Raw genomic sequence first — 24898 nt, 5'->3', positions numbered from 1 at the left:
TTAAATCAGCACTGTAAATCTAGCAGCGTTATTTTTTCAAATTCTCTCTTTTATAGTACATTAAATCCCCATAATTATTTGCAAAAGTAGTAACTCAAATAAGCATTTCACATCAACATTAGGCATTATCTCCTATTATTCATAGCTCATTTTTGGAAAGGGAGGGTGAAAGAGAGACGAAGTTGATGCAAAAACACTCCTGTTCAAAGTGCATCAGAAAACCCACAGTAACATGAAAACATTATTTAAATTAAATTTCTACAGTAGCTGATAAAGGTAATGGTGAAATCTCCCACTTATTTATTTTTATTCATTTATTGAGATATAGCGTGAAATAGGCTCTTCTGACCCGTTGAGCCACGCCACCCAGCAATCCCCCGATTTAATCCTAGTCTAATCATGGGACAATTTACAATGACCAATTAACCTACCAAACGGTATGACTTTAGACTGTGAGAAGAAACCAGAGCACCCAGAGGCAACCCTTGTGGTCACGGGGAGAATGTACAAACTCCTTACAAGCAGCAGCAGAAGTGAACCTGGATCGCATGTACTGTAAAGCACTGTGCTAACCACCACACTACTGTGCCACCCCCATACACCAACTTGAAAAAGTATTCAGCCCCCATAACTATTCTCACATTTTACTGTCTCTTTTTCCAAATTTAAAATATATTGAAGTAGCTGTCTACAAAATATTGTGCATCACGTTAAATCAAAAGAAAAATTCCAAAACTCAACAACTTATTAAAAATTAAAAAACAAAATTGTGGAACTGAAGAAGTATTCATTCCCTTTGTAATTACTACACTAACTCTTCTCAAGCGAAATACTGTACTTATTTCACCTTACTATCTCATCCAATTTGTTGAAGTAGAAAATTGGAGGAACACCTGAATAAACAGCCCCTCTCTATGTAAGGTCCGACAATATGGTTGAATGTCAACAGACCAAACCAAAATGAAGACAAAAGGGCATTGAAGCCAGGTCAGGGCATTGTTAACAGGGAAACGCAAATCCAGGGAAGGGTACAAGACCACTTCAAAGGTGCTGATCATATCTCGGAGCACAGTGGAGTCCATCATGAAAAGGTGGAAAAAATATGAAACCACAGCCACACTGCCTAGGTCAGGCCACCTCTCTAAACTTAGTCATCAAAGAAGAATGGCACTTGTACGAGAGGCTACTGTGATGCCAGTAATCCCTCTAAAGCAGAGGCAAAATCCCTTTGCTGCAACTGGAGATGAATGTTATGCCTCCACAATCCTGAAGGCATTGCACAAAAAGGGCATTTATGGAAGAGTAGCAAGGAAGTATCCTTGGATTAAAAAAAGCACTTCTTTGCCTATAAAAACTATAGTGTTGATGCCAGAAATTTCCACTTCAGTCTCATCCAACCACAGTGCCTTTTTACAGTATCTTCTAATGCTACGCATCAGCCAGATAATACCATTCGTACTGTAACGTATAGTGGAGTTAGCATCAATGCAATGGGGATGCTTTTCAGCAGCAGGGACTAAAAATCTGGTCAGAATAGATGGGAAGATGAACGCTGCTTAATACACAGAGATTTTGGATAAAAATGAGCCAGTCACTGCCAGAGAGTTTAAACTGAGGAGTAAGTTCGTTTTTCAGCAGAACAATGACCCATAGCACACTGCCAGACCAACCATGGCGTGGCTTCAAACAAAGAAAATCGATGTCCTTGAGTAGCTCAGTCAGAGTCCTGACTGTAACCCAATCAAACATCTCTGGCAAGACCTCAAGACTGCTATCCACCATGACTCTCCAACTAAACTGGCACAACTTAAGCAATTTTGCAATGAGTAATGGGCAAATCTTGCTCCATCATATTGTGCAAAGCTAACAGAGATTTATCTAAAAAGATTACTGGCTGTAGTAGCTGCCAAGAGGTGGTTCAACTAAGTACTGAGCAAAGAGGGATGAATACTTCTGAACTACACTTCAGTTTTTGAATTTTTAGTTCTCATGCTTTACAATTTTCCATGTTTTTTGGGCTATGAAAAAAAGAAGTACATGATTCACATATAAACTTCAGTTAAATTGATCAAAATCCCTGTTTATAATACCAATTTATGTGAACAAGGGGTTGGGGGCTGAATATTTTTACAAGGCACTGTATACCTGAAATGATTTTCATTGACAGAAATCAGGCAAATTGTAGAACATGCACCAGACATACTATTTTCATTTTGCCCTTAAGTAAACATAAAAACTTCTCCAAATGGATGAGAGCTGTTTATTAATTAAGAAGGTGGTATAATGAATTCATTATTGCCTTAGAGGAAATTATTTCAGTGCCTAACTCATTAGTTATTTGTCTCTTGAGTCTTTGTTTTATTTTAAGAGCTTCTGAACAGTTCCATTTTGGTATTAACCCTTAAGAGTCATTTGGTTCTACAATTCCTTCCATGAAAAACAACAGCATTGTAAAATCCCAGAATGTGACAGGCATTCAAACTGAAAGCTATGGACTTAATAAATTATAAATTATGGCAATTTTCTATATTTATCATGTATTGCATTGTACTGCTGCTGCATAGTTATCAAATTTCACAACATATGTCAGTGGTATTAAATGTGATTCTGATGATGAATTATAAATCCTTACCCATCTTGTCATTTACCATCTTCTTCTGGTAGTATTGCATTTCAAATTGTGGATTAGCATTAGGTCGGACAGATACATGGCCATGACCTCTGTTGTGGGTAACAGCTACTGGCTTTCCTAGAAGGCAGAAATGGAAAACATCTTATTTACTTTTATTCAAATAATAAAAGTATACTCATTCTTCCCCTTAAGGTAGGGATAAGAGAAAGCACTTATGCAAATTATTAACATTAATTAATTCTAATTCATTCAAACAGATATTCACAATTTACTTATGGTAAGACATTACTTCACAGTTTTAAAGACTTGCCCTAAGATGGTCATTATAGCACTAGCCTAGAGTAATCGGTTTGACTCAAGGTACAAATTCAAAAATTCAATTCTTCTGAATTCCTTTTTTACAAAGGTTTTATCTTTAAAATAATTTTGACAATTTGTTTTGCATACTTGACTTGTAGGCTTTATTCCTTTGATGTACCCTGTTGTCCTATTGCATCCCCCTGATTTTTAATTTTAACTCTTCCAGATACTTATTCCAATTCACTGTGGACCCATCTGCTTCCCTTAAAAAGGTCACATTTAGGTTCAAAACATTGCCCAGATATGTAGATAATCATAACCCACACAAAATCTATAGGCTGAGTGACATTTTACTGTACCTGATTTGAACCAGTTATTTCATCTGGCACTTGTATAAACCTGCATTTTAAAAAGCTTCAACTTAACTGCCACGCTATCCTTTCTCCCTACTTTCCCCAACTTTGCAGAACTAAATTGATCATCAATTCACTTAAGAATAAGTCCTTATTTGGCTCACTTTCTTAGATACTACAAGAGATGTTGTGTTCAAGTATGGATCTGTTAACAATCTTCCATTCTTCTTCTACATTATAGCTGAGCCTAGACTTTAAAAGTGCTTAAGTTGCTGTAATTTTTTTTGCACTTTTATAGCATCTAGTAAAGAACATCTGGTCTTTGCTTTCATCCTCTTCGAAGTCTTTGTTGCCTCACAGACCTGTTTTCTGTTTGCCCCAAGATCATGAAAGACACTAATAAAAACAGAAATTAAATTTTTCTTCAGTCTATAATCTTCCACATAAACACTCCAATCTCAAACACTAGTCACCATTGTTTTTGCTAATATTGATACTAATCACTCTACCACTAGTAGCCTTCTGCTGCCAGTAACCTGAATTCTCAAATTCCTTAAACAAATCTCCGACTTTCCATCTCCTCCATACATAACAATTATGTCCTATAGATGCTCCTTAAAACTTTATACTTGATCAAATTTTAGTAATGTGCCCTAATAATTCTTAGTGCATTTCAATATTAAACTTAATTTGATAATGTTCCTGTAAAGTATGCTAGAAATATTTTTATATATTAACAGAGGTTTAAAAAATTTCATTTTTTTTCTGTCAGGAAATGTCCTGTCCTTTGTCCTGCCCAATTGATGTGATTCTGCAGCCAGCCTCTTGTGTCACCATCCCAGGTTGGAGTTTCTTTTAGATAACTATAGTCATCCTCAACTCAAATAATTTTCAAGCACTATTGTTTTCCACCAAACTTTAAATTGATCTTTGTAATAGATTCCATTTCCACTGCCATTAAAGCATCTTTAATGTTTCCCAAGATGGCGCTGCGTACGGTGGCCATGTTGTGAACTCTGTACCAACTTTACAGTATACTGCTAATTTCTGCAATTTCCTTCCCATTTCTTATTCAAGGAACCAAGTCACATCAGATATGACAGACTGACTCTTCTGAACATTGGGAATATGGCATTAACCCACAACCTGCCACCTTTTCTACAGTGGGTACTCCTGCTACGCAATCCACTGGAGGCTCACTTATTACACCACCACTACCTCGTAAGTGTCATCGGAAGGAGGGAGAAGGGCTGAAGTCCTAGTGAGGTTGAGGTGACATGCTAATCAGCCACTGCTCCCTAGCATACTCCTGGCTAACGTTCAGTTCCTAGAGAATAAGTTGTGTGAACTGAGAACCAGAATCTCCTACCAGCAGGAAACAAAGGAATGTAACGTTTTGTGCTTTGTGGAGACCTGGCTGATGGAGGATACAAGATCACGTCATTGAGTCCTCTGGGTTCTCCCTGTTCTGGGCAGACAGGTCAAAAAACCCTCTGGGAAGAGTAAAGGAGATGGGGTATGCTTCATGGTCATTACTGATCATGGTCAATAATGGTCAATAGTGCGACCCCTGGAATGTGCATGCCCTCAAATCCTTTGTTCCCTGAATCTGCAGTACCTTGTGCTACTGTGTAGACCTTTCTGGCTGCCTAGGGAGTTCATGGCTGTTATTATCACAGTTATGTATATTCCGCCACAGTCTGATACTGACCTGGCTCTTAAGGAACTGTACGAGACCACTCTGGAGACTACACACTCAGAGGCTGCCTTCATCATCACTGGTGACTTCAATAGAGCGTCACTGTCTAAAGTCTCTCCAAAGTTTTGTCAACACATCCAGGTGAACACATGGGGAGATAGCAGACTTGATTGCTGCTACTCTCAATTCTGCAATGCTTACAAAGCACTCCTCTGCCCACCGTTTGGAAAATCGGATCACACCTCCATCTTGCTTCTGTCAATGTATAGGCAAAACTGAAACAAGAGGCGGCCATAGTTAAAACCATCCACTGAAGGTCTGGACCAATCGGTCTCCTTGCTACAGGACTGCTTTGATAACATCTAATGGAATGACTTTCATGACAAGAATGTCTCCAAGTTCACACATGGGGTCACGACCTTCATCTGGAAGTGTAACGAAAATGTCATCCCCCAAAGATGGGTCAGGAACTACCCAAATCAGAAACCCTAGATCAATAGTTCCTTGCGAGCAGCACTTACTGTGCAAGACAAGAGCTTATATTGCCGGTAATCAGCAGGAGCTCAAGAAATACAGCTATAATTTGCACAAAGTCATCAAGACAGTGAAATGGCAATACAGGGATAACATCCTGTAAATCAACAAGTTATTTATGTCTCCCCTCTCACTGTGAAATGGGAACACCCCTTTTTCCCTTATTAGGGAGAGAGGGAGAGAGGGAGAGAGGGAGAGAGGGAGAGAGGGAGAGAGGGAGAGAGGGAGAGAGGGAGAGAGGGAGAGAGGGAGAGAGGGAGAGAGGGAGAGAGGGAGAGAGGGGGAGAGGGGGAGAGGGAGAGGGAGAGGGAGAGGGAGAGGGAGAGGGAGAGGGAGAGGGAGAGGGAGAGGGAGAGGGAGAGGGAGAGGGAGAGAGAGGGAGAGAGAGAGGGGGAGAGAGAGAGAGAGAGAGAGAGAGAGAGAGAGAGAGAGAGAGAGAGAGAGAGAGAGAGAGAGAGAGAGAGAGAGAGAGCCTGCGGTGTGTTGAATTACTGGGTGAACGAGTAGTCGTTGGAGTACTGCATGTCTGTGTCTTTATTGATTCTTGCTGCATACTTGAGTGCTCGGTGGAGGGTGCCAATGCTTTTTTTTTGCCAGTGGGGGAGGGTGATCATTGCTTTGCTGCTGCTTACGCGGTTTGGGGGGGGGGGGGCTTTGGGGTTCTAACATTCAACTGTCATTCATTCTTTGGAGCATTCCTCTGTTTTCGTGGATGGTTGCGAAGAGAAAGAATGTCAGGATGTGTATTCTATACATTTCTCTGACATTAAATGTACCTTTGAAACTTTTGAGATCCAGACACAACTCTCCACCAATAACACACGCAGCTTATCGCAAAGTCTGCACACCATCATAGACTTCAAAGCTAAGTGCAGTGGTGCTGCCAGCATCACTGCCTCTCTCCTAAATGAGCTAAATCTTCTTTTTACGCTCAATTCGATGTTGCTAACACTCAGCCCCTGAGGAAGAGACCTGCACCTTGGTCATCTCTGAGGCTGAAGTACGCAGGTGTTTCCAACGAGTGGACAGTCGCAAGGCTGCAGAACCAGACGTCATCCCAGGGCGGGTACTCAGAGAGTATGTTGTCTACCAGTAGGTATGGTAGGTGTGTTTACAGACAGTTTAAATCTCTCCCTCTGTCAGTGTAGAGTGCCCTCCGCTTCAAAACATCCACCACTATCCCTGTACCTAAAAAGACCAAGGTAACATGTCTGAATGACTGGTGTCCTGTCACTCACCTCAATAATAAGTAAATACTTTGAGAGGCTGGTCAAGGACTACATCGGCCATGCTACCACCCACACTGGACCCCCTCAAATTCACCTACTGACACAACCAATCGACAGATGATGCAACAGCCACAGCTCTACACACTGTCTTTACACAACTGGAGAAGAAGGATGCTCATGTGAGAATGCTGTTCTTGGACAGTTCAGTGTTCAACAACACAATTCCCTCCAGGCTCAACAAGAAATTCAGAGACCTCACCCTTCACCCTGCCTTGTGCAGCTGGATCCTGGACTTTCTGTCAGATCGCCAGCAGATAGTAAGAGTGGGGTCGCTCACCTCTGCTCCTCTGACCCTCAAGACAGGCACCCTTCAGGGCTGTGTCCTAAGCCCCCTCCTTTACTTCCTGTATACCCATGACAGTGTCGCCAACCACAGCTCCAATCTGCTAATTAAATTTGTTGATGATACTACATTGATTAGCCTAATTTAAAATAATACTGAGGCAGCCTACAGAGAAGAAGTCATCATCTTGACACAGTAGTGTCAAGAAAGCAACCTCTCTCTCAATGTTACAAAAACAAAGGAGCTGGTTGTGGACTACAGGAGGAATGGAGACAGGCTAAACCCTATTGACATCAATGGATCTGGAGTTGAGAGGGTGAACTGCTTTAAGTTTCTCAGCATACACATCATTGAGGATCTCACGTGGTCTGTACATTCTGGCTGTGTGCTAAAAAAGGCACTACAGCTCCTCTTACACCTGAAGCGGCTAAAGAAGTTTGGTATGAGTCCCCAAATCCTAAGGACTTTCTACAGGGGTACAATTGAAAGCATCTTGACCGGCTGCAGCACTGCCTGGTATGGGAAATGTACTTCCCTCAATCGCAGGACTCTGCAGAGAGTGGCGCAGACAGTTCAACACATCTGTAGATGTGAACTTCCCATAATTCAGGACCTTTACAGAGACAGGTGTGTAAAAAGGGCCTAAATGATCAATGGGGACCTGAGTCACCCCCCCCCCCATTCACGAAATGTTCCAGCTGCTACCATGCGAGAAACAGTACCGCAGCATAAAGGCCAGGACCAACAAGCTCCGGGACAGCTTCTTCCACCAGGCCAGCAGAATGATCAATCCATGCTGATACAATTGTATTTCTATGCTATATTGACTGTCCTGATACACATACTATTTATTACAAATTACAATAAATTGCACATTTAGACGGAGATATAACAAAGAATTTTACTCCTCATGTATGTGAAGGATGTAAGAAATAAAGTCAATTCAATTCTTTCCATGAGGCTGATGACTGTTAAAACGTTTCATTATTTAGTGCAAATGGAATTACTTCTTTTCAGAAACTGTACTCAACACATTTATTTCACTCAGAACTGCACTCGAATCTCCTAGAATAAGAATCAAACAATTATCTTCTACAGACAATTTACATTGCAAGTTAACATGTTTTCAAAATGCCACACAAAATCTTAATCAGATTACATCTCCATGCTCAATTTGAAGCTACACATCATAAGCACTATATCCTGTTGGCTGAACAGTTGATAAAAATAGATTTTAATATTTACAAACCCTTCAGTTCTGGGTGATCACGAATTCCCACTGATACAAAGAAACAGTCCATATCAATATGCATTATACAGTTCTTATGTCTTGGTAGGTCTGGTGTGCCTGTGGAGATAAACGGTAAACTGAGAAGATGTTCAGGTGCTAAATGGCCGCCAAAGCATTCAACAAGCAAGCATCCAGTCACTATGACTGAAATTTTGAGTCACACTTGAGTAAATAGGAGTTGCACTCCTAGTTGAGAAGGCCAATTATCAACACTGCTTTAGTCCCTTTATATGTAAAGAAGGGGGTCTATTATCTGCTTGAGGCCCACAATGCAAGAATGTCTTACCTAGAGGGAGCTAGTGAAGAGTTAAACTGAGCTAGGAAACCAAGCCTACGTATAAACTAACTAGTATTTTATTTAATGAGACTGAACTCAAAAAACACTAACAACAAGGCAAATGTCAAAACTGGACTTGGTTGAATATAGAGATAGGAAGGGTGCTCTTTCTTATCTTACAGCAAACAAATGTGAACCAAAGACATCTTGCCTCCCTTTGGCTACTAGGAACAGAACCTGGCCAATTTACTGATTAATATCAAAAAAATTCAATCCAGCTATCAATCTTTCCCACTACAGTCATCTTCGTGATCTCACTTACCCCTAAGTTGAAACGTATTCATACATTGTGTCTCTTGATCCGCCACCTTCATCAGTTTCTTAGAAATTTGGTCCAGAATCAACTTATCTTGAGCCTCACCAATCTGATGGAAAAATTGTACTCTGTACCCATCATAGAGTACAAAATTTTCTAGGCCTAATACTGTGTAACATCTTTCAATAACAAAGGCAAGTACTTTACACTTTTTTATGTAAGTGCATTATCAAATCTATTTTATTTACTGAAGTCTTTCCTTTAAATTGTTGAAGTGAATGAGAGACTACTGTTTTTTTTGAAAAAAAATCTCAGAAGGGGTAATTCAAGCAAATGAAGAACAAGTTGTAAAAACATAAAACACTTATTAAATGGAACAAGTCAGTAGAATCTTACCCAAATGGTTCGTGTCTCTAGTATTCCTCTGAAATTTTTCCATATTCATTTTTTTTAGTTTCTCTCTGCCTGGGTAGACACCATTATTTTGTTTTTGAAGTCTGTTTACATATTCTGTAAACTCACATTTCCACATTGCAATGTGATGCAGTCTTGAATGGGCATAAAACTCAGATATAAAATTTGCATCTGCAGGTTTAGTTGACCAGTGGGAAGATCCTTTAGTAGGCGAAGGCTCCGAAGTGCGTTTCATTCTTGGAATCTCCTGAATTGCAGATTGGTTAGCCCCATTTATTTTAAAGCATTCATTTAATGAAGAATTTGAAGGAGTCCTTGTGCAGTTAGACAACAAAGTACTACCTTCTGCTAATTGCCCTTCACAGTTTTTGAAATCTGTTTCACAGTCATCGTTTTCCTCTTCCGATGCTTCAAGGGTTCCAGGTTCTTTTTCCCAGATCGTTTCGCGGCAAGGTTTTAAATAATCTTGTGTTTTTAAGGCACTATTAGAATTGGGCTCACTGGTGTTATAAACAGAAAAATGGTCTCTACAGCTATGAACTCCATTGTGATTTAGACTGGGATAAGCAGGCTCCAATTCCATTACTTCAAAATCTTCATTGTTCTTGTCCCATCCATTTATTCCGCTGTTGGTCTGGTTCCCCTTTCCCTTGTGTTTTGCATTCTCTTGGTTGTTGGTTATACTTCTTCTAAATAAAAAGAATCACAAATCATTTCTACCCTTAATTCTGCATAAACATTTCTCCATAAACAGAGGGCCCCATATTTTTGTCAAGGGGGTTGACCAAGGTACTTAAAAGTAGCAATAACACAAAATATTAAAAACAGATGATGATTCATGTCAATGAGAAATAAAAGGCAGTTATGGATAGATTGTCAGTTTACACCATTGCTAATAGTTAGGGGAAATAAACCACTACTGTTGATTCCCTTGTTGTAACTGACCATAGACCAGGTGAGTACAGCATCTTCAAGCTGGTGAATAGTGAAGAGGCATTGGAGGAGGATATTATAATCAACTGCTGTACACTGATTGAGAAGACAAGAAATAGATTACTTCTGTCATAATCACATAGATTATTAGTAACTTAATAAGAGCTGATAGAACAACCTCTTGTTCAATACTTCTATTATTACCTGAATAAATTTACAGTTTACATATTGAGATTATTCATATATAACTGATTTAAATATTTCAATTAAATCACCAAATCAAATTGAAGACTGGATAAGTAACCTATTAAGCTTTGCGACTGTAACCTGTGCTTTTTCTTTACCTAGATAATACTGCGACAGAAACCACTTCATAGAAGTGCCAGAACCTTTCTGAAAAACCATTAATCAACATAATTAATTTTCAGTTTGTATTTAACTCAACAAGCATAAAGACCAAAACAACCTCAGCTTTAATGCCAAACCAGACAAAAGCAAAATTACAGATTAAGTATTAAGATTCAAGCATCTAAAATGTCAAAATTACTCACACATTTCTATTAAATTTGTAAATACTGCTGGGGCCTGGTACTGGTTCTTCAGGTTTGTTCACAGTGAAGTTCAATTCTTTCTGGACACTTGAATGCTTGGCATAGAGCTGATAAGGAATGTAAGAAAGGAGGCACCCAGCTTTTATGCTGCAAAGAAAATGAACCAATCATTTAAAATGTTAGAATTAGAATTTAATTTCATACACAAAAATGGACTTTATATCCTTACAAATGGTAAAATTAACTTCTGATTTTATTTCATTAAAATAGTAGGTAACAGTTTATAACACTTGTACAAAATGCAGAATATAGTTCATAGTTAATATATTATAACCATATAACAATTACAGCACGGAAACAGGCCATCTCGGCCCTTCTAGTCCATGCCAAACGCTTACTCGCACATAGTCCCACTGACCTGCACTCAGCCCATAACCTTCCATTCCTTTCCCTTCCATATACCTATCCAATTTTACTTTAAATAACAATACCCGAACCTGCCTCTACCACTTCTACTGGAAGCTCATTCCACACAGCTACCACTCTCTGAGTAAAGAAATACCCCCTCGTGTTACAAACTTTTTCCCCCTCTCAACGCATGTCCTCTTGTTTGAATCTCCCCTACTCTCAATGGAAAAAGCCTATCCACGTCAACTCTATCTATCCCCCTCATAATTTTAAATACCTCTATCCCCACTTAACCTTCTATGCTCCAAAGAATAAAGACCTAACTTGTTCAATCTTTCCCTGTAACTTAGGTGCTGAAACAGGTAACATTCTGTACCCTCTCTATTTTATTGACATCTTTCCTATAATTCGGTGACCAGAACTGTACACAATACTCCAAATTCGGCCTTACCAATGCCTTGTACAATTTTAACATTACATCCCAACTCCTATACTCAATGCTCTGATTTATAAAGGCCAACATACCAAAAGCTTTCTTCACCACCCTATCCACATGAGATTCCACCTTCAGGGAACTATGCACCATTATTCCTAGATCACTCTGTTCTACTGCATTCTTCAATGCCCTACCATTTACCATGTATGTCCTATTTGGATTATTCCTACCAAAATGTAGCACCTCACACTTAGCAGCATTAAACTCCATCTGCCATCGTTCAGCCCACTCTTCTAACTGGACTAAATCTCTCTGCAAACTCCTCGCAAATTTGTTCCTCCAACTCTCGCTCCCCATTAGGTGGTCTATAATAGACCCCTATAAGTGTTACTACATCTTTCCCATTCCTCAATTCCACCCAAATAGCCTCCCTAGATGAGCCCTCTAATCTATCCTGCCAGAGCACCGCTGTAATATTTTCTCTGACAAGCAACGCAACACCTCCTCCTCTTGTCTCTCCAATTCTATCACACCTGAAGCAACGAAATCCAGGAATATTTAGTTGCCAATCACACCCCTCCCGCAACCATGTTTCACTAATAGCTACAACATCATAGTTCCATGTATCAATCCATGCTCTAAGCTCATCCACCTTTCTTACAAAGCTCCTAGCATTAAAATAAATGTATTTAAGAAATTCTCCACCTCTTCCTCTCTGTTTGTCGCTAACAGTACAAAGAACTTTACTGACTTCTTTTTCTTCCTTCTCCCATACATCTGTTCCTACACTCTGGTTCCCCTCCCCCCCCTCATATCTAGTTTAAATCCACTGGAACCTCTCTAGCAAACCTACCTGCAAGAATATTTGGTCCCCTCCAGTTCAGATGTAAACCGTCCCACCGGAACAGGTCCAATCTTCCCTGGAAAACTGCCCAATTATCTATAAATCTGAAGCCCTTCCTTCTGCACCATGTCTTCAGCCACGTGTTGATCTGCACTATCTTACTATTTCTAAACCCAATTGCACGCGGCACTGGTAGCAATCCTGACATTGCTATCCTGGAGGTCCTGTCCTTAACTTGGCACCTAGCTCCCTAAACTCACCTTTCAGGACCTCCTCACTCTTCCTACCCACGTCATTGGTCCCTACGTGGACCACGACATCTGGCTGCTCACCCTCCCTCTTGAGAATACTGAGAACTCGATCCGAGATATCACTAACCCTGGCACCAGGGAGGCAACAGACCACCCGGGATTCATATGAATCCCATCCAGGATTCATAATAAGACCATATGGTCTTATTAATTGTAAGACCATAAATTTGAATGATGAAAGAATTCCAGAATGACTAAGTTCAGTTTCAGGAGGATTTAAAGTTCTTTTTTTCATGGGACCAGTAGATACAGGAAATACAAATACTTCTCTGATGTGACAGGAAATTATTTTTTCAATCAGAATTCAGATACACCATTGAGGCTGCTTAGAGGAACAAAGATTAAGTATAATATGTCAAATTTTTATTTCTAAGATGAATGAAGCGGTATCAATGAAAAGAGCATTAGGAAGTGAGATCACATGACAGTATTTTTTTGTATAAAAAAAATCAAGATACAAATGCAAGATTAATTCAGAAACTGACTTCAGAAATATCACTTGTCTTTTGCTTTACAAGGTTAATCAAACATACAGTGCTTGAGGTATGGGGACCATTAGCTATTACCAAAGATTGTAGTGCAAGCAATAACAATACTGCATGTAATCCAGAACTCAATGGTTACTTTAGATCCATACGAATAGCTTATGTTGATTTTTACAATAGTTTATTTTAATCACTTGTAACTCTAATATTAAAGGGCAATGATTACTGAATAGGAAACTGGTCTTATTAACAACAGCACCTTGGGACACAATGAACACTAAGCATTATGTAGGTGAACGACTGAATGAACAAACATCAGTTAAGGCTCATTAAAAATACTTCACAAAAGCAATTTGTGCCCCATCTGGAAGTTAGCGATTAAATTGAACTTTTAGAAACCCCAATGCTACTTGATAGGTTAGGTTAATGGTTGCAAACTTTAAAATAAAACTACAACAAACTCATCCCTAATAATAAGGAATTCTTCATACTAACACTACATTAGGGTAGTTTCAATGAACAGAATTACTAAAGTAAGTCACTCTTATAACTTTTAAAATTTCAAAGGTTTCAAAGATACATTTAATGTCAGAGAAATATATACAATATACACCCTGAAATTATTTTTCTTTGCAATCATCCACAAAAACAGAATGAATGGGTTAAATGTTAGAACCCCAAAGCCCCCCCAGCTCCCCTGCCCGCACATAAGCAGCAGCAAAGCAAAGATTCCCCCCCCACCTCCACCAGCAAAGAAAAAGCATCGGCGATCCTACTGAGCACTCAAACGTGCAGCAAAGCATCAATAAAGACACAGACTTGCAGTATCCCAAAGACAACTCATTCACCCGGTAATTCAACATACCACAGGCTCTCTCTCTCTCTCTCCCTAATAAGGGAAAAAGAGATGTCCTTTTTTTCACAGGGAGAGGGGAGACATAAGAAACAAATTGCTGATTTATGATGTTAAACGATTGTTGTGTTGCTTTTTCTGTGCTCTGTGCCCAAAGAACTTGGGACTCTGGGCACACAGCCAGCTTGCTGCTTTCAATTTTCCGTCTCCCACGACACACTGATTTCCTGTGGAGGCACCGACCTGAAGTTCACCCAACTCCAGAGCTACAAAATAGCAGAACCTTAAAGCTGTGCTAGTCTTCTAGGCCGCGTCCTTGGTATATCGAGGATATCCAAAAACTAAGCTAGCACACTGGTCGCAATAATTTTAGATACTTTACAAAATCTTTTACAAGTATTACTGGTGGTTCAGAATCAGATCAAAGTTGGATTGTATAAACTACAGTAATCCAGAAGTTCTACAACAAGATGCCAAATGTGGAAGTCCAGGATTTATATACAGACATAGGAGAGCAGCAAACACTAGTCTTCTTTGGATTCTCCAGGATTATGCAGCTTGTAGATTCAAGATCCTATTGATTTCAAAGATCAGAATCAGGTTTATTATTACAGGCATATGTTGTGAAATCTGTTGTTTTGCAATACAATATATTTGTATTGCAATACATAATTTTAAAACTATAAGTTACAATATGAAATATTTTTTAAATTAAACTAAATGAATAGTGCAGAAAGAGAACAAATAAAATGAAAACAATTACTGAAATAGTATTCATGAGTTGGTTCACCGTCCATTCAGAAATCTGATGGTGGAGGGGGAAGAAATTGAGTTGCTAAAATGTTGAGTACCTCCTCCTTGACAACAGTACTGAGAAGAGGGCATATCCTGATGACTGAGTAAAGGAAAAGGTGAGTAGTATTTTAAGAACTTTGTTTTTAATTTTATGTTTCTAGGTTTTATGTTTAAATTAACTTTTAAAGTTTAAAGAATTTTTAAACTTACAATGTATGTATTTTAATTTTGGTAGCTTTTAAAATGTCTCTGAATTTCCTGTACTGCCAAGGCCTTCCTACCGGACATCATGAAGGAGAGTGGCTTGACCTCCAGCTCTGAACAAGGACTAACTGTGGGCTGGATGACCGTGCCTGGTGATTTTATGGATGGGACTAAGCCAGAAAGTCCAGATCCATTGAGTAATAGAGGTTACAACATCAAATTAGCAATGCAAGGATCATTTTCAAAACCTATCATAACAAGTTATAAAATAAACTGAGTAAAACTGACAAAGGCATAGAATGGAAAAATACTGATGATGAACATAGGGCATAAGGCACTTGAACCAGTCTGACTCACAGTTGACATTTAACATTGTCAATTGTAACCCATTTGAAAAGCCCTACTTAAACAGGGACACTGGAAACATCAGCTGCAATAGGCTGGGATTACTTAAACCTACTCCCAGGGTCTCTGGCCTCCATCATGCTCACTCTAGGTGCTAGTTCCCATTCCATTTGTTCCCCATCACTAATATCTCTTAATTTCAATCCTGTGTTTGTTAAATTAACAATTAAAATTTCATCTGGCATTTGTTAACTACATTTTATTTCAGCAGTAATATACAAACTAAGGACTAGAGAATCCAGCTATCCAATTAAAATATTTCCCGCATTCTTTCATAACTTTACTTAATAGTTCTATTGCTCTGTTTATCCTTTATGTTTAACTTGTAAGCAAATATTTGACTAGACAAACATTTTGTGAAAGGAGAGAAAGTTTGTCAGTTGGAAATGCAGCAGTGAACTGAGTTACGAGGCGGCAGAAGATACCTGCAGCCCCACAACAACCTGCAAATCCATCCTGCTGGTCTCCCAAATGCCTGTTTGCATGTACAGGGTAAGGGCTATCCACAAGGAATCTGGGATGGACCTGTATAAAAACAAATCATGCAAAGATGAACAAAAATTGCTGTGAGAACTATTCCACCGGAAAAGTAGCCAATATATTCACTATTATAGCAGCAAAACAAAAGGAACTGTTCTGAAATATCCCTGATGCCAAAAAGCCTTAAAATGAGCTTAAATTATTTTGTTTCCAATGCAATTTCAATATAAACCATTTAGTACAGATAAAAATAATACAAATGTTTCATAATTTCCAGAAATATCAACCTTTTTTTAAACTGGGATATTAGATTGTGGGCAGAAATTGATGCTGAATTTTCAAAATAATAACTAAAATATCTTAATACACAATTTGGTACCTGTGCCACCAAAATCTAAGTATCACTGAAGCATCCTACCATAAATTCTAAAATACACAGACAACAAAAATTATGGATAAAACAACAAAAGTATAGAGCAATAATAATAATAATATGAGACTGTGGAAGAATTTAAGACTCTTTGGATTGTAAGGGTTAACTTAATTGCTTGTGAATGCTCTTAAAATTTAGCTGAGGTCTGAGTTGCAAGTCTTAGAATCTAGTCCTTGCTAAAGTCTAAACAAGAATGCTATGGCACCACATTTACATCATACTCTTGTTTGTTGAAAATTAGTCCGAAGTTCAAAATCACATTGTTTGTTACAATCTAGTACTAAGTTCACAGACAAAGAATGTTATTGTTAAGTGCTTTTAGTTATGTACGCTGCACCTATATAATGAAGCGGGTCTGCAAGATAAGCAAAGCCCCTAAGCACCGCTCTTAGGTGGAAGGCTTTCCATAATGTCATGTAATAAAGTCCTCTAGTCTGAAACAACTCTGAGTTGGCCTGATTTATTCTATCTGCTGCTTCTGAAATTTTTTCCGCAACAGTTTGGCAATGAGGATGGTATCCTCAATAAGAGCGGGATCCAAAAAAAAACCCTAGGCGGAAAAGGAGAAGCAGCACAGAAAGGTGCCTTCCAAGTTGGGTAGGATAATCAGTCTCCTAGCTGAAAGGGGGATGGCAAGGGCCCTGCGTCCTAGCTGAAAGGGGGACGGCAGGGGGGTGTCTGCACCTTCCAAGTTAGGTAGGATAATCAGTCTCCTAGCTGAAAGGGGGAGACAGACATCCTGCATCCTAGCTGAAAGGGGGACGGCAGGGGATGCTCGTGGGAGTACCAAGGTAGCTACCGATTTATTCCATGATCGAACTCAGAGACCTGTGGAAAGACACCAGTGAGCACTCATTGTGTACATAGTGTGTATATAGGAACTTTGTGCTGTCTTAACTGAAATTAAAATCCTAAACAGGAAAAATGGGAAGTGTGAGCAGTCCATCCGCTAGCGCTGATCCTGCTAATAAACCGAAGAGTTCCGAAGGTAAGATGAAGGCTTTGAACGTTGAACTCCAGGTAGGGAAAAAACCGCCAAAAAGATTAAAAAGATAAAGAAGCACCACCAGCAAATAGGAGACCCCTTAGTCCCACCTGGATCCCTGGCAGATGGTAATCAGAGAGACTGGAGATGATCCTTATGCAGTAACATTCAGTAGTGATTTGTATGAGTGGTCACATGGGGATTGGCCGTATGGGGGAAGTTTTAATTTGAGACTAATCCGGCACTGGGAGGACACCACCCAAAATGGGGACGGTGACCCAAATTGGGATGCTGATTACATGTTAAGATGTTTTAAATGATGGAAGGAGGTGGCTAAAAGACACCAACCTCCAAAGAAAAAGGAGATTAAGCAGCCTGAAACAGAGAAGGCTGGAACAAAACCTGCCACAGGACTTTATCCCCAACTCCCCGTACTGGCCAGTGCCCCATAGTGAAATATACAATTTAATAATGATATCAACTGCCTTGGGAAGACCCGCACCCACTCCTTACAACCCCCATGCCAGAAGTTCAGGCACCTGACACCCCCAGCAGAACAGATATCACTGTAACGAAAGAAGGGTCTCAGGAAAGAGGAACTGAAGCTGAGGGAGCTGAAGGAAATGTTAGCAGTACTAGAGATGATGCAAAATAGAAACGCCCAAAAAGGCAATCAAAAAAAAGAGGCAGGAAAAGAGAAAAAGAGAATGGAGGATAAACAAATATCTAAAATAGCCACGCTTCCCCTGCTAGGTCCGCAGACCATTTGTAAATTAGGGGCAACCCTGCACTGTACGGCTGACGGTATATAAATGGAGCTTCCTCAAATTAGGGTCCCTCAAAATGCTAAAATTAATGAATGGGCGAGAAAAGGCAGTTCAGAGCCCATATTATACTGTTGGCAGCTGGATGGCAATCTCTGTGCTTGGCAAGTTCAGAGAGTGTATGACACATTGATAGGAAGAGCCAACCTCTACATGCAAAATCTGCAATACTTGGTTAATAGTAGCCGAGAAAAGCAGCAGCTTCATTGCACGGTCTATTACACTTTACAAACTGACCTGCACTATGATCAGGCTGTACACTCTTATTTAAACAGTAAAGCTGAAGGCAACATTGTATGTGTATTTTGGTCCCGAGGGATTAGGGGTCCTGGTGGACTTAGTGAAAGATCAGAAAAGAAGATTCCGACTAGGGGACTCCTCAATGCCTCATTTGACAGTGGCCATAAAACCACCAGCAAAGCCTAAAGATATTGGGACGATGATAAAACAATTGGCGAAAGAAACCAAGGCTGTTTATACTATAACTATGCCGTACTGGGACAAGAAGCCCGAATAGAATCTTTTAACGAAAAGGAGGGAGAATTATGTTAAAGTCTGAGAGCTGGGAAACAACCTTTGAAAAGCAACAGCCACCCCAGAAGACCCTCTACTTCTCCCTAGAGCCTTAGCGCGGGTACCAGGGAAACAATGGGCCCAACATAAAAATCATGTGGGAAAAGCCCAAACAGCTCCAGAGCATAAAGTTACTCTAAACAAGAATGTGCCACTGCCTGTATTAAACAGTATTGTATGGCTACTGAAGCTGAGGAAGGTATCGCTCCAGTAATTGACTCATTGCAGTAAGGGGTGCTGGTGAAGACACAACGCCTGTGTAACCATATATTACCTATTCCAAAAGCGGGCCAGAGAAATGAGTGGTGTTTTGTGCAGGACCTAAGAGCCATTGCTCTGCTGGTGCCAGACATCAACATTATGCTTACTTCTATACCTGCAGGAGCTAGTACCTTTACTGCAGTCGATCAGTGCTCAGCATTTTTCTCCATATCTTTGCACAAGGATAGCCAGTATTTATTTGCCTTTACTTATAAGAATGAGTAATATACGAGGACACGTCTGCCCCAGGGATATACCGAAAGCCCCGCAGTTTATGCTGCAGCAGTTAAAAATGAGTTGGCTGAATGCCAGCTGTCTGAATATTCCACGCTGATTTAGTATGCAGACGACATCCTGATAGCTTCTGTTACAGAGCCACAATGTCTGACAGATTCTTTAACACTCCTTGAACTTTTGGCGAGAAGAGGGCACAGGGCGTCTGTGGAGAAAATGCAGTTTTGCCAAGAGACAATAAAAGCAATAAAGGTGGTCCCAGTCTCCAAAACAAAAAGACATTCTTTCTTTCCTTGACATGGTAGGGCACTGTCGACAGTGGATTCCTGAATACCAGGAGAGGGATGCAGTAATGCATTCTGATACATTGAAAATGGAGCCCCTCATCATGGAATGGACACCCGAAAGGGAGAAAGCCTTCCATGACCTAAATGTAATGGGAGAAAAATCTATTCCTATTGTATTGGATCACCTGTGTACTGTGATAGTACTCATGCTGTAATGCTACTGTTGAATTTAGCTGCTACTCAGCATTTTAACATGGCAAGGTTAGGTTATGAGGTGAGTCTTCTCTCTCAATCCAACTGAACGTACAAAAGATATTCGGCTATTAATCCAGCCACTTTTGTTCCATTACCATCTGCACAGCAGGATGGGAATGACCATGACTGTCTGCTTACAGTGGAAGCCACTACTACTCTCCCATCAGTTCGGAAAAATGAACCTATTGGTAATCCTCATTTAATTCTTTTCACAGATGGCTCTATGCACCGCCCAAGAGATGATCTGTTGCTGGCAGAGTTTGCTATAGTAACTCCTCACGAGGTAGTAGAAGCTTATGCCTTGACAATAGGAACATCAGTGCAGGTGACAGAACTCTATGCCGTTACCCGAGCTTGCTTGCATTTTGACCTAAGGAAAAGCTGCCAATGTTTATTCCGACTCACCTTATGCGTTTGGGATAGCACATGACTTTGGGCAATTGTGGAAAAATAAAGGATTTATCACCTCCTTGGGGAAAGCGATTAAACACGCCTCCTTCGTACTGAACTGTTTAGAAGCTATACTGTTGCCACAAGACTTTAGTAATAATTAAGTGCGAGGCACACACCTCAGCCAAGAGTGAGGTCTCCAAGGGAAACAGACAATCAGCTCCCCGTGTGTATTGACGTCCAGCAGTTTCAGGAAGCCCAAAATCTTGCCACTCAGCAAGAGAAATGTGCCTGGAGCAAATCTGCATGTTACCAGAATACCGGGATATGGTGTCACCCAGATGGCCAAATAGTGTGTCCGCATAGTTTATTTTTGCCCCCAGCTCGCCTGGCACATGGCCAGACTCACTTGGGCAAAGGAGAGATGCAGCATGCCATCACTCAACAATAGTACACCCCTGCAAATTGACTTTGTATATATGCTTGTTGAAAGGAGGTTTGAGTATATATTGGAAATAGTAGACATGTTTTCCAGATGGGCGGAGGCCTATCCAACTAGGAGGAATTATGCAAGAACTGTGGTGAACATATTGATGAAAGAAATTATACCTTGGCTTGGAATTCCTCTAGGGATAAATAGCGACAGGGGAATCCATTTTACAAATCAATTAGTACAGGGACTGAAGGAAGCTTTGGGGTTCCAGTAGAAATTGCATATCCCCTACCAGCCTCAGTCCTCAAGTATGGTGGAAAGTGCAAACAGGGAAATAAAAGCAGCTTTGACAAAAGTTTGTCAGCAAAACAGTCTCGGACAGCAGGAGACAATGCTCTTAGTAATATACACTCTGCAAAATTAGAAGAATAGAAATACAGGACTTACCCCTCACAAAATTTTGAAGGGGCGGCCAATGACAACAGGAACTAAGCCCCCCACAAAACCCCAGAAAAGGTAACACTAATATGGAATATTTTTTAAAGCAAAATATACTTTATTCAAAAATAATTTTCAATGAACCATTCAACGACATTCAATCCGTTACAGATGTTTCCTCTACATTCTGTACATTTCCACACTTTCAGCCACTCAGGTGGCACTCTGTTGTTTCATCTTTAAACACCATTGTTGAGAGGTAAACTCCCTGCCACCCTACCCCTCCCACTCCCGCAGGAGAAGATCTCTAAATTGTAGTCCTTCCCCACCAGGCCCTTGTGGTGGCTGCACCAAGTTTGAGTGCATCCCTCAGCATGTACTCCTGCAGCTGAGAACGTGCCAGTTAGCAGCATTGTCCCATGGACATCTCCATGTGCTGGTAGACCATCAAGTTTCGGGCCGTCCAAAGAGCGTCTTTCATTGAGTTGATGATCTGCCAACAACACCGGATGTTGGTCTCCGTGTACGTCCCCGGGAACAGCCCATAGATAAGAGAGTCCTCTGTTACGCAGCTGCTGGGGATGAATCTCGACACTGTCCCTTCCATCCTCCTCCACACCTTCTCCACAAATTCACAGTGTGCAAAGAGGTGGGGTCACTGACTCCTCCTCAATGCAGTCCTCCCATGGGCAGCGGGATGTGGAGACAACGTCTTGGGCATACAGGAGGGATCTGACTGGGAGGGCCCCTCTCACTGCCAGCCAGGCGAGCTCTTGGTGCCTGTTGGTGAGGTCTGGCAATGAGGAATTTTGCCAGATGAACTAGACAGTCTACTCAGGGAACCACCCTACTGTGTCCATCATGTCCTTCTCCTGCAGTGCCTGCAGGACATTACGTGCCAACCACTGCCTGATGGCCCTGTGGTCAAAGGCATTGACCTGGAAGAACTTTTCTACAAGGGACAGGTATGGCGGCAACGATCAGCTGACTGGGGTGTTGCGCGGGAGTGGGGCCAGACCCATCCTTCGTAGCCAGGGCGACAGGTAGAACCTGGGCATATAATGGTACTTGCTGGCCACATACTTGGGTTCCACACATAACCTGATGCAGCCACACACGAAGCTGGCCATCAGGGTGAGGGTGACATTGGGAACGTTTTTGCCCTCATTGTCCAGGGACTTGTGAATGGTGGCCCGTCTGACCCACTGCATCTTCGATCCCCAGACGAATCTGAAGACAGCTGGGTGATTTCCGAGCTGCAGGAGCGGAGGACGGGCCACACTTGCGCCAAGTACAGCAACCCTGAGAGCACCTCACACTTGATGACCAGGTTTTTGCCTACTATCGATAGGGAGCGCCCTCCCCCCAGTCCCAGTTTCTTTTTGACCTTGGCAGTCCACTTCTGCCGGTTCTTGTTGCACGCCTCAGCCCCTCCGAACTAGATCCCCAATACCTTCAAGTGATCAGACCTGATGGTGAAGGAGACACTGGATCAGTCGGGCCAGCTGCCAAACAGCATGGCTTTGCTCTTCGTGCAGTTGACCCTGGCCCCTAACGCCTGCTCGAACTGTTCACAGATGGTGATCAGCCTGCGATACGACCTTGGATCAGAGCAGTAGATGGTGACGTCATCCATGTACAGGGAGGTTTTGACTTGGGTCCCTCCACTGCCTGGCAACGTCACCCCCTTATGCCCTCATCCCTCCTGATGGCTTCGGCAAAGGGTTCTGTGCAGCACACAAACAAGACAGAGGAGAGAGGGCAGCCCTACCTGACTCCAGACCTGTTGGGGAAGCTGTGTGTTTCCCACCTGTTGACCTGGACTGCGCTACAGATGTCTGTGTAGAGCAGTCTGATCCAATTCTGGATTCCCTCCCCAAATCCCATTTTGAAGAGTACATCTGCCACGTACGTGTGCGATATCCTGTCGAAGGCTTTCTCCTGGTCCAAGCTGACCAGGCAGGCATCCACCCCTTTGTCCTGCACGTAGGCGATGGTGTCCCTCAGCAGCGCGAGGCTGTCTGAGATCTTACTGCCCAGTACAGCACAGGTTTGGTCCGAGCAGATCACCTGTTCCAGAGCAGACTTGACCCGGTCGGAGATAGCCTTGGACAGGATCTTGTAGTCCACATTCAGGAGTGAAATGGGCCTCCAATTTCTAATGTCCTCCCTCTCCCCCTTCTGCTTGTAGATGAGGGTGATGATGCCTTTCCTCATGGATTCTGACATGCTGCCGGCCAGAAGAATAGTGTACATTTTCAGCAGGTCTGGGCCCATCCGGTTCCACAGAGCCGAATACAACTCATCCAGTAAACTGTCGCTTCCAGGAGTCTTACCCGATTCAAAGGAACGAATGGAGCCTGTCAGCTCATCCAGGGTCAGTGGCTGCTCTAGACTCTCCCGCTTGCTGTTGTTTAGGAACTGCGTGATAGACGACAGGAAGTTGCTGGAGGCTGTGGAGTCTGTGGCCTTTTCATCGTATAGACCGGCATAGCAGGACCTGCAGATCCTTAGCATGTCTGTCTGTGAGGACGCAACTGAGCCGTCCTCTTCCTTAAGGCTGTGGATCACAGAGCTGCCCCCGTGCACCTTTTGGAAGAAGCGTGAGCATGTCTTGTCCTGCTCCACTGTTTGGACCCTTGATTGGAAGATGATCTTGGGGAGGATTCAGCAGTGAAGCGCTGGGTTTGCCAGCCCTTCACCTCCCATAGATCCTCCCTGATATCCACCCCCCTCGACAGCAAAAGGAGGAGTTGCTGCAACTCTGGAGTTTACGCAGTTCCCCCTGACCCGCCTTGTTTTATGGATACCCTTGCGGATGAAGAACCTTTTGATGTTCTCCTTGGTGGCTTCCCACCAGTGAAGTGGGGAATCAAAGAAGGCTTTCAAGGTTCTCCAACCTGTGTACTCCTTCTCTAGTTCCTCGGAGTTCTCTGGGGTCAGCAGTTTGATATTCAGCTTCCACGTCCCCCTGCCTGCCTGCCTTCCAGTCCTCCTGTAAGTGACAGGTGGCTTGTGAAAGGCAGTGGTCAGAGAAGAACACTGACGTGACAACGGTGGATCTGACCGTGATGGACTCTGAGAGGAAGAAGAAGTGGGCTCAGCCATCCTATCGTGTCCAGGTGGCTTGTGGCTGTGCTCCACTTGTGGGGGTGCCAAAGGCGTCGCACAGCTTTGCTGTCTTAACCGTTTCCATCAGGAGTCTGCAGGTACTGACCAGCCTGCCATCGGCACTGCCGGATCGTCCCATCGCATCAATGCTACAGTTGAAGTCTCCGGCCAGAACAATCAGCCGGGACGTCACCAGCAGCGGTGGGAGCTGCTCGAAGACGGCCAGCCGCTCGCTCCGCACGGGGGAAGGCATAAATGTTGATCAGTCAGAGTGGAGTGCCCCAGTATTTGACGTCTGCTACCAGGAAGCGTCCGGCAACGACCTCTTTGACTTGGGTGATTGAAAAGTTGCCTCCTCATAGCAGAATCCTCAGGCCGGAAGCACAACAATTGATGCCCCCCGACCACACAGACAAACCCTGGGTCCACCACCATGACCACCTTTGGTAGTTGCAGAGGTGTGGTGGTCTGCCCTCTTGAAGGAAGGGCACATCGGCCTTTACTAATGCACAAGCATTGTGTCAGGAGGCAGGGAAATTATGCCCTGGCACGTTTAACTGAAGGTAACATGCATCCGTTAA

At 42.1% G+C, this 24898-nt stretch overlaps 1 protein-coding gene across 7 annotated transcripts in view; it reads right to left on the bottom strand.

Moving 5' to 3' along the window:
* Positions 1-24898, bottom strand: part of rev1 (REV1 DNA directed polymerase) — a 101664-nt gene that overhangs the window by 51997 nt on the left and 24769 nt on the right. For 6 of the 7 annotated variants that reach the window (XR_009511185.1, XM_059964464.1, XM_059964466.1 and 3 more), the window contains 4 exons: positions 10873-11019; positions 9371-10077; positions 8340-8438; positions 2633-2749 (listed from right to left, as the gene is read on the bottom strand). Coding sequence is in view for 6 of the 7 variants with exons in the window: in XM_059964464.1 (XP_059820447.1) it covers positions 2633-2749; positions 8340-8438; positions 9371-10077; positions 10873-11019 (1070 nt within the window). In the remaining variant the exon portion in view is untranslated. The remainder of the gene's footprint in view (positions 1-2632; positions 2750-8339; positions 8439-9370; positions 10078-10872; positions 11020-24898) is intronic. The other variant, XM_059964465.1, reaches the window with a different exon arrangement.

This window comes from Hypanus sabinus, chromosome 3 (assembly GCF_030144855.1).
Source record: "Hypanus sabinus isolate sHypSab1 chromosome 3, sHypSab1.hap1, whole genome shotgun sequence".
In the NCBI taxonomy this organism is placed as follows: Eukaryota; Metazoa; Chordata; class Chondrichthyes; order Myliobatiformes; family Dasyatidae; genus Hypanus; species Hypanus sabinus.
The sequence above is the reverse complement of the archived record's forward strand: the minus strand, read 5'-3'. Positions and strand labels throughout refer to the sequence as shown.